At 28.2% G+C, this 11127-nt stretch overlaps 1 protein-coding gene across 6 annotated transcripts in view; it reads right to left on the reverse strand.

Moving 5' to 3' along the window:
• Positions 1-11127, reverse strand: part of LOC106680233 (GRIP and coiled-coil domain-containing protein 2) — a 98754-nt gene that overhangs the window by 81206 nt on the left and 6421 nt on the right. For 5 of the 6 annotated variants that reach the window (XR_010842777.1, XR_010842778.1, XM_067045025.1 and 2 more), the window contains exons 4-7: positions 10290-10546; positions 7991-8159; positions 5974-6187; positions 2789-2911 (exon numbers count right to left, since the gene is read on the reverse strand). Coding sequence is in view for 4 of the 6 variants with exons in the window: in XM_067045025.1 (XP_066901126.1) it covers positions 2789-2911; positions 5974-6187; positions 7991-8159; positions 10290-10546 (763 nt within the window). In the remaining 2 variants the exon portion in view is untranslated. Of the gene's footprint in view, positions 1-2788; positions 2912-5973; positions 6188-7990; positions 8160-10242; positions 10547-11127 lie in introns of those variants that run through there. The other variant, XM_067045026.1, reaches the window with a different exon arrangement.

The following is an 11127-nucleotide window of genomic DNA, read 5'->3' on the forward strand; positions in this document are numbered from 1 at the left end:
CTGTCCCCATCATCCATCTTTTATTACTAACCATTCACAAGCTCTGCAACCATCAATTTATAAGTACTAAATATAATTCCTCCACTTTATTCAATTATCTGCTCTTTAACTTATCTTTCATAATTACCATTTTATTTCTATTGCTTATTTCTCATTCAACTCTTACACCACTAATCACCTTTCATCACGTTTTTTCCAAATTTTCCCTAACTAAGCAAAATTTACTCGAATCGATATTTTTTACCTTATTAGACATACATCAAATTCTAATGATTATACAATATTCACCACTATAATTTTTAACTTACTAACAGAATTCAGCAAATGTTGATAAAGTTAAACTTTGTATTAGGAGCTGGAGGTTGGTTGTGGTGATTGATTAGATCATTTCACACTGATATTAAAAAAGAAACCCACTTTATTTACATGTTTAACAAATATCTAAAATGAATTATTTTAGTCTATCAGGCATTATAACCATCGTTGCTATATCCATTAATAAATACATTGATAAGGCTTTCAAAATCACGGGTCTGGAAATATTCAACACTTTAACCAACGTTGTTTTAAACAATATCTAGTGTATTTACAAAAGGCGTAGATGAATGAACTTGTGAGTTGTGTGAACGAAAAAATGGGTAATATTGTTTATGGTTATTGATACTCTTCGTGCTAACTGTGCTTTATATCAACCAAAAGTAAAAGACATAATTGTTATAAAATTCAATTAACCATGAAAATTAGTTTTCTTAATTGACAATCAGTAATCATAAGAGTTTGTCATCATAATCAATATTTAATTAATCAATAATTAGTAAGTATGATAACAGATTCTTACAAGAAATTGAATTTTCATGTATAATTTCCTGAATTTTTTTAGGGTTGTTTTAATGATTGAGAAATATTTTGTTATTTACTAAATAACATAATTTATAAATTATAAAAATATAAATAAGTAATTTAATTAGTGAACCCTTATGTAATATTTCTTGACATTTTTTAAAAATTTTATATGCATATTTTTCCATCTCAATAGTTTTTCACCTTTATGAAAAGGAAAAAATTACAATCTTTTCAAAATAAAGTTGAAAGAATTTGCAGATGTTCCTTAGTTTATAAGAAACAGTCTATTGTATCGGGAAATATAGTCAATAGAGGATTACAAAAAAAATTCATGAAGTTCCACTCTCAGTTACTGACAGTTAAAGAAGCAGTGACCTACAACTTGGGAAACCCAACCACAACCAGAAAACTGAAGCCTGCTGCAGAACATCCTGTTATAAGTTCTATATTTGTCATTCTAAAATTTCAATTTAATTTTTTTCTCTTCTTTTTCTCAAATTAATTTCTTTTTTTCCCATAAGAAGTCAATTATTTATTGGGTTAAATCCATAAATGTCATCATTTTTGTTATTAGCTTCACTTTTCTCTCTTACTAAGAATTATTATTTTTATATATTTATTTTATCTTAATTTTTTTTATTTATAATGTTGTATACAGTCAGGGGTATCTTTTGTTATGAGAATAAAAAAATGTAACTCTTACATTAACCATGTAAGGCCCGCCAGAACGATCTGCTATTAAATAAAAATATTAAAAAAAAAAAGACACAACCACGCTTATATTTTATTTTTAACTCACCTATGAACTTTATGTCACAATGTGTCAAGACTTTGAAGTTTGATAAATTTCCAACTTTAGCTTTTTGGTAGTTAAAATTTAATTTTTTGGACAGCAAAAATTTAACAACCATTTTTGAATGCTGCTGAATAATGCTAAAGGGCATGACACATGGTTGGTAGCACTATTAACCTCTTCGATATTGTCACCTTATTTTTAGAGTAAATAATACAATTTTTAAACCAAAAGATACATTTTTTTTTCATTAGGTGACTATGTTCAAAAATTTGTTAACTTTTTTTAAAATTTTAAATCCTAAATTTTTAATTTTAAAAAGTTATGCTTATCCCAACTTTCCCTAAATCAGTGCAAAATCAGAAAATCCATTTATGAAATATAGGTGGGCGAAGGAATACATTGGAGCATGAGTAAGTGAAATTTGGGGAGTAATTCATATGGAGCCATTTAGGCACTAATCCACTCGATCTCTGAAAATTTCATCAAAATTGGATTAACAGTAGAAAGTGTTGATACTGGTGTTTCTGAGGTTGTATTCGTTTTATTCCAAACATTACCCCTACCAAATATTCTGGAGCAACAGGCACTTGCATTCAAGTATCCATTGATAACATCAGAAAAATATCTGCAAGGTATAATGTTTGAACTGATTATCATCAATCCCACAATACTATTAATTTTGAGTAATGCCTCTATCATTCTGGAAGTACAATACCTTTATTTTCTATATTGTGGGTAAGTTAGGTCAGAGTAAGCCGTCATTGGTATCAAGTTTGAAGTTTTCTGTTGTTTTGTGAGCACATTTAATGTTTTAACACATTATTGCAATCATTTCTTTAGAATGGCGCTTAAATAAAGTTCCATAAATTAATCAATTTAATTATGTGATTAAGTTATTATTTTTTTCTTTGGAAAAGTAACGATGATCCTATCCTTTCCTCTTGTTTCCTACTCCTAACCATGAACATAAGACATTATAAAATGCGCTTAAGTTATAAAGCCCATCTGTGAAAATATTGGTGCATGGTTGGTAAAAAGTTGGCCACTCCTGACAGACAAAAATTTTAAAAAGTTTTTTCTATACTACTTAAATAAAATTTTAATTACTATTTTTTAGTTTATAAAATTAAAAGTTAACTGAAAACTTACCACTCTTCTTCTTTCTGGAAGAAAATTTTCAATTATCTTTTGCTGCTCAATAATATCATCAACAGGAGGACTTGTTGGTTTCCAGGGAATCAAAATATTAGCCTTTTTAGACTTTTTGTCATACTAGGGGAAAAAAATATTACTGACTTATTAATCATTACTTGTATAATTAATATAATAAAGTATTATTAGTACAAAGTTATGTTAATTTTTTTAAATCAAATTTCTGAACAACTATGACATGGGCCATCCTCTGAAAGCTGGGCAATTTTGATGTTGAAATTTTTGGAAATTGAAGTCAAAATAAAAAATTTTTTTCAGCAGAAAATTTATTCATTGAGTCCCCAAGAAACTAAAGAAAAAATTTGGCAACATACTAACTTTCAATTTTGTAGTAACTTAGAATTTTAAAACTTAATGAAGATAGGAAGAAATGAAGCATGCGAGGGAAAGAGAAAATAACATAAAATGTCTAAATGATTTTAAATTACTAAAATAAACTAAATAAATGAAGCTCAAAAGTAGATAAAATGTGTTTAGTATATTACATTTAAGTCTATCTATCAATAAATTGACCAAAGTCAAATAATCAGATAATAACCTCACCAATATCAGCATTACAATGACAGTGTAGAAAAATAATTTAGAATAACATGATTATTCGGGTTCCCCACTAAATAATATTTTAATTTTTTAAGTAATGTTATATTATATTATTCTTTTTTTACATTTTTTTTTTTTTTTTTTTACTATTTAGTTTGCATTCTACATAGGAAAATAGTATTCTTGTCTTCATTAGCCATAGCTGGAAATCATTAGGAAGTTAAATTTAATATATAGCCTTGTAAAGAGTTTATTCTATTTTTTATTTTTAGTCACTGACATAAAAACCATTTCAGAATCCCCTCAGCTAAAGGAAAAATAATTCTACCCTTCCTCTTCTAATTGTATGCGCTTAAGTTATTGTTTAATAGTTTATTCTTGACAAAACTAACTAAAAATCTCTCTCCCCTCACACACTTACCCTTCTCTCACTTTTTGTAAGGTTAGGGAAAGAGAAGTTTGAAAAGAAAAATAGAATTTTATGTTTTTTTTATAGAATCCTGTTAATCCTCAAAAATATTTATCTATATTTCACAATAAAATGAGATTAATCACAGAAGTGTCATACTTTCTGTTTCAGTGCTGAGTGAAAGGGGGAAAAAAATTACAACACTACTTTTATTTTTAAAAAAACTGTTCAATGGTGATAAATGAATCACAGAAACAAATTTAGGAGGCAACACTATCTTTGGTGGGAGAGTTGCAAACCTTTCACACCTAACAACAATCCTCCTGCCTCGGCTGAATTGTTAAATAAAATTAAGGTAGAGAAGTTGATTGTTGGATACAAACTAGCCAAAACTATCAATAAACTAACTATTATCCAATTTAACCAAATTTCATTTTAAATAACTTTAAATTTAAATTTTAGTCAAATGGTTTGACAAGTTATGAAACTACAAACCTTTCAACTGAAAAGCAATCAAGTAATTAAATTTTAATAAAGGCTACTCTAGATATAAAGATTCAAACTCGGATTAGGTGACGAATAAGTTAGAGAAAATTATTGCATTAAGTTTATTTATTCAGATATCTAGATGTAAAGATTTAAAGCCAGATTAGGGGATAAATAAGGAAGAGAAAATTACAGCATTCTTTTTGGTAAAGTAAAACAAGTAGATCTATGGGTACCTCGTGAACTTAATGAGTGGCAGCAGTTGGAGTGTTATGAGATATGTGTTTTACTGCTTATTAGACAAAAAATAAACAAACAAACAAAAAAGCTTTTTCTTGAATGAATAATTACGTGTGAAAAAAAGTGGATGGTATATGGCAACAGGCATCGGTCAGGTCACTTAAATATCTACAAAAGACCGCTACATGCCAAAACCAAAAAAATTATTGGTTTCTGTGCGGTAGTCAATGACAGAAATAATTCATTTCTCCTTTTTACCCAGAGGTGAAACCATCAAATGCAGATCGCATTGCAATAATATTGACATAATGCATCAATAAATTGTAAAAAAACAACCTGCATTGGTTAATCAAAAGGGACCTATACCATCTGTTCAGAAATTTGTACAACTTAAAAGGAAAATGATTCTCAGATCAAAAATGCATTTTCTGATTTTATTTCTTTACAAAACTCCGAATTTTTCAGTTCTGGGATTGAACAGTTGATAACATATTGGGGAAACTGTATAGATAATTAAGGTAAATATTTTGAATAAAAATGTTTTGATTTGATAAAATTAAATTAAATCTGTACCACAACAACCCATGAAGGGTCAGGGGTTCAGTACTTTGTAAAGAAGTACTGTTACTAGACCAACGGTTGTGCAAGGAGGTGACTTGGTCAGAATCACGCTCGACCGCCAGATTTTTACCCAATTAAGGGTACCCAATTTAAGAGGCTGGGTGGACCCCAAGAGGGCTCCAAGAAACCACAGGAGTTGACTCACGGCTACAGTGTAACAGAAAATAATTTTCTATTTTCTGCCCAGCCGGGTTTGAACTTGGGTCCTTAGAGTTAGTAGCCAAACACTTTACCCCGTGGCAATCGCACTCCCCTGTGATTTGATAAAGTTGTTTTATTAAATAACCTTTCCTGTGAGAACTGACATTTCATATTAAATGACCCACTAAGTAGCAATTTAATACTTAATTATTATTCCAGTCACCCAATAAAAAAATTAAAACTTGTCCCCTAAAAATATTGTTAATAAAATAAGGTATCTTCAAATAAATAATAATGTATGAATGGAATATGGTCCGGGTGCGGTAAAAAAAAACTCAAATAGTAGATAATTATACTATTTTATTGAGCCAACGTTTCGCCCCACGTTGCAGGGCTTCGTCAGGGCTGTTTTGACAGCAGTCAAAAAAAAAAAAAAGATAATAATATAGATAAGATTCAAATAATAATGTAGTTTTGATTTATAATAAAATAGCTAAATACGTAACAATGAAAATTAATAAAATTATATAAAGAAAATAAAATTATAAATTATCAAAAATCTTTAATAAATAGTCCTTTTATAATGTTAACATCAGTATTCGCTCCTCCTTACCAAACAACAAATACTATTAATACATTACTAAAGATAGAACAGAAGAAAAAAAGATTAACTGGTTTCACTTACAGTATATAGATTGCCTTTTTCATCAAGTAAATGCAAAACACCATTGGAGTCAAATTGCATGTCATGAAATATGTAATTTTCCAATGTAATATCACCAGTATATTTTTTCACTAGGAGGGATTCATCACAGAGAATAGTTAAATACCAGAACTGTATTAGAGTTTTACCATAGTGCTCTTGCAACAAAGCATAATAAGTTCCCTCCAAACTAGCACTAATAACAAAAGCTTTAATTAGATTGCATAATGCGAAATAAATAATTATTTATGAAATGGGTAACCCTACCAGTCTAAAAATGTAACTATATCTGATAGTTAATTCAATATTATTTGTAACAAAATCACTGAAACACACTCTCTATGTTTTAAACAATCAAGAATTTTCCTGAACTTAGGAAAGAATAATTAACTGTTATTTAAGATTATATTTATAATATTCTATCATTTGAGTGCTAATTGTTTAAAATCTGGTCAACTAACTTTAGCGATATATTTTTTATTAACATGACATACATATACATTCAATAAAACATTATATGTCTGCTTAATCAAATTAATAAGCATCTGATAAAAATACTAGAATGAATTTGGAATTTTTAGGTTCTCTAGTACCATGAATGCATTTCTATCCCTGACAATTTTTTTTCTTTAGATTTTTTGAAGGTACAAAATAAAAGATTTGAGACTTTTGAACATGTCTGCTTTAAGATATAAACATTCCAGGAGTTGTTTAACGCTTCTTGACTGTTGATAAAAGCATATTGGGATTATGACGTGGGACTTTTGGGAAGAAGTACAAGCTGCTTCCCTAATAATTTCATCAATGTTGAATGTTTTCAATAAAATTAAATTGGGAAATGTTAGGATTTGCAAGACATGCAAAACATCATTGATCGTATGCAGACTTACATAAATGTTGCACCTTTTCTATAAAATTAATTAGAAAAATGTTTATATTCTGATTTGTAGTGACCATGTGTTGAGCCCAGCTCCAAGCATGGATTAATGATAAAGCACTTCTGCATAGCGAAACCATCAGTGAAAAATGGACCAGAAAATCTTATATTTTCAATTAAATACAACTGAAATTGTAATAATTACAAATGAGTATTATCCACTTCATCCATGGTCTCTGCTGGATATCCTTCAATATCGCTTGATAAGTTCTATAATATACAAGTACCTTAACTAGGTGGGTACAACATAAGGTCAACGATGTTTTGCAAATCCTAACATTTACCAATTCAATTTTATTAAAAACATTTAACATTGATGAAATTATTAGGGAAGCAGCTTATATTTCTTCCTGAAATTCCATGCACTGCTTAAGCATCCCAACATGCTTTTATCAAAAGTCGAGAAGTGTTGAACAAGTCCCAGAGCATTTATATCTAAAAACAGGAATTGGGACTTAAAATGTTCAAAAGTTCCAAATCAACTATTACATACATTCTAAAAAAATTGAGGATGGCCAACATGATTAAGGTAAAGATATCCTACGACTGGTTTATCCTGCTAAACATCTTGTTGAGCTATAGTTGTCATTCTCTAGATTTTCAAACTTTTTTTTAGTTTTTCTCAAAAAATAGCACCTGAATGCAGTGCTTTTAAATGTTTGAGAATGACAAAAAATGTCTGTTTTCATGAGATTCATGGCTTATGACAAAGTCAAGAAGTTTGTAACACTATTCTATTTCTTAAATTTAGGATCATTAAACATGAAAACAAGAAAAAGAAAACCTTCTTTACATTAGATCCATATTCATCAAATTTTTCTAATGTTGAAATAATTTAGGTCTAATTTCAATCAATGAAAAATTCTTTAAAAATTACAAATAGTCATAAAACATGACATTAATTTTATATTATTATTATTATTTTATAGGCAATAGACAATGGAGACCTAAGTCCTCGCGCGATGTATTTCCTAATACATTTGTGTGTTTCTTGACGTGGTTTTTTCACAGAGTGGGTTCGTCATTCCCACACCTATTACATGACATTAATTTTATACATACCTAAAATATTCTGGATGTATTTGAGGTTTATCTAAGACGTAACTACAAAGGACATAAGTACAGCGCCAGTACCAAACAACAACACGATGTTCAGCAAAATCACATTTAAGAGAAAGTAATAACCCATTGCTTCCAAACTGAATATCAATCACTTTACCATGGTACTGATCTGAAAGTGAAATAATAAAATTAGTGTTTTTTTTAGATTATATGTTTATATTATTTATCATTATGCTGTAAGTTTATGTTGAACCAAATTATATAATATATATCTTTAAGATACTAAATTTATATTTGATTAGTGAAATATTTAGGAGAAGCACTGTTTTCACGAAAAGCTCAGTTCAACAGTAATATCTAAGTTTTTAATAAAGAATTAGAAAATGATAGGATGATTATGTAAGTTTAAAGTAATAAAGTTGGCATTGAATCTTACAAGAGAACTGCAGGCAATAGCAATAGTTTCTGTTTTCACAACATTTATATTTTCTGGTTTATCCAATCCAGATCATCCTAAATCTGAGTAATTGCTGCTTATGTGCTTAGGAGTAATTTAGTATGGTATTTAGGATAGTTGGAAGTAAGACAGCAGTCTTACAGAGATATAGTATAAGCATTTTTTCTTAAGACTGGAGTAAGGTTTTCTTCAAAGAAATTAGAAAATGGAATTCTGGCAGGAAAAATCATACTCAAAAAGAACAAAATCTGGAAAGAAGGACAAGCCCAGCAACAAATGATAGAAAAAATATTATGTAAAATGGAAATTTGAGATAAATTTTGATTTGCAAAGAATAAAGAGAGAGGGCTGTAGGAAATATGGAATAAATGCTACTAAAAATAATATATATCTAAATGTTGTCATGTCAAAAGATATATTAGCTGAACAACAATTTAGGAAGAACAAAATATCGGCTTGTTATAAATATTACTGGAGTACATAATAAAAATAAAACAGCTTTAAATAAAAAACTGAACAAATTTAGAGCAACTATACTCATTCCAACATTCAACAATTTGCAATCTTACCACATTATTTTTTGTATGCACAGTAGTAAACTGTCTTTATTCCTATTTATTGTTGTTCAGTATCTACAATATCCTATTTTGCCATATTTTTTATTATGATAATTAAAAAGTGGCAACTAATGTGGACAATTTACAGTTTATGTTCAAAATAGGCTCAAAAACTTTCCAATGGTACTAGCTATACTAGCTAAAACCTGGGATCAAGAAGCAATACAATAAAAACAGTGTATTATATTATTTTATATATCAACCAAAGTTCACTATTCAATCTTCAAATGCATACACCTTCAACAACATTGGCTTTTTAAGTTTTGACAATAAAAGAAAATTTAAAGAAAAATAGAAATGATGACCAGATTAGAGACCAAGAATTTAAAAGATAAATGTATAACATTAATTGATTGGGTGAGGAAAGAAGTAATCAGGTGCTGGTTACTCTGAAAATACAATGAGATCACAGGCATGAATGGTTGAGGAAGGGAAACAGTAAGAAGAAAAGCATACTGTAATAAAATAAATTAATAAAATTTATAATTTCTAACTTTCATTTATACCATTAAACTTTTGATGATGAATCACAGACATTTAAAAAATCTATTGTAATAATATTGTTCAGAATCAAATATTACAAGGCTAAAATAGAAACATATAATAGGGGTAGTCATGCAACTTTTGATGACCTGTCAAATGTACTCTAGTGTTACTGATACTGGTACTGGTAACAGGTGGGGGGACCTAGTGGTCCACATACGGACCACAAAAAGACCATTGATTTAAAATATATGCTTATTTCAAAAAATTAATAAATACATTTCCAAAGAACAATATACTTAAGCCATGTTTGATGGAAAATTTCTAACCCTTGACATTCTAAAAATAAAAAGCAGAAAACATTATACTACAATATTGCCCACAAATTAGTAAAATCTAAAACTTAATTTCATCTTAAAATAAAAAAATAATTCAACTAATGCTATGGTTTTACTGTATATTGTATTTATTAAGATGATTGTGAAACAATACATATAAACAGTGGTTAGAAAAAGATTTTATATGATAGTTTAGGAAAAATAGAGATGTTTGCTCAGAAGAATATTTTAAATATTTCTTTGTACATAGCATATTGTTTAATTTCTGTAAAATTATGGTAATTGTCATGAGGTTAAAAATAGAAATAAACATTAAATTTAGTTTTTCACAGATTCATTTTTTTGTTAACATAATACCTTCATCCATCCACATCTTCATTTATTTTGTAAAAATAACATCATACCTCGAAGAATAAATGCTATCTGAAGATCTGGATATGTAACAATAAAAATACTTGGTTCATTTTTTTTTTCAGAAAAAGCAAAGAAGTCTTCTTCTTGAGAACCTCTAATACAACCAATACCATCAACATCATCAGGTGAATAAAGAATATAATTGTCCATATTTATATCATAAACAAAGATAAAGTATCCACTGGCTAGTAGGACAGCTGAATTCTTGATACTTGTCATCATTGTATCTTTCGTACATTTTATCCACCTAGAAAATAAACATTAAAAAAAGAACAATACAATACAATAGAATTAATAAAATATTTGTATGAAATGAATAATCAAAGTTAGAATTCCAAATTTATTTTTAGGTTATAAAAATTAACAATAACTTTGTAATTCCTAAACAATGTATACAGAAATAAGACAAATAATCTATTTTAAACATTATTTTGGTTGTTAGTTTCTCTAGTGGTATTCATTTTTAATTAATAAATATCGATCAAAATAATTAAGGAAAATTATTTAAACTACAATACAATTGAGAATAAAACTCAAAATTTTATACTGGAAGATTGCTGATTGACTGGGTATATCAATAATTGGAATTTGACCCCACCTGGACCAAATTCCATTTATCAAAATTTTTTAATTATGATTTTTATATGCTTTGAATTTTAATATGCTCTTTTTGAGTAAATAGTATATTTTGATGTATAAAGGGTTTTTAATATGTTTTATTTTATGTATCATTTTATTATTGTTCATTTGTTTTGTTTATCAAAAAAGCAAGCTAACCAATTTTCATTGTCCATAATAAATTTGTGATTCAAAACAAAACCAAGATGG

The sequence above is a fragment of the Halyomorpha halys genome, unplaced genomic scaffold (genome assembly GCF_000696795.3).
Source record: "Halyomorpha halys isolate HHAL.00 unplaced genomic scaffold, Hhal_1.1 Scaffold251.1, whole genome shotgun sequence".
Lineage (NCBI taxonomy): Eukaryota > Metazoa > Arthropoda > Insecta > Hemiptera > Pentatomidae > Halyomorpha > Halyomorpha halys.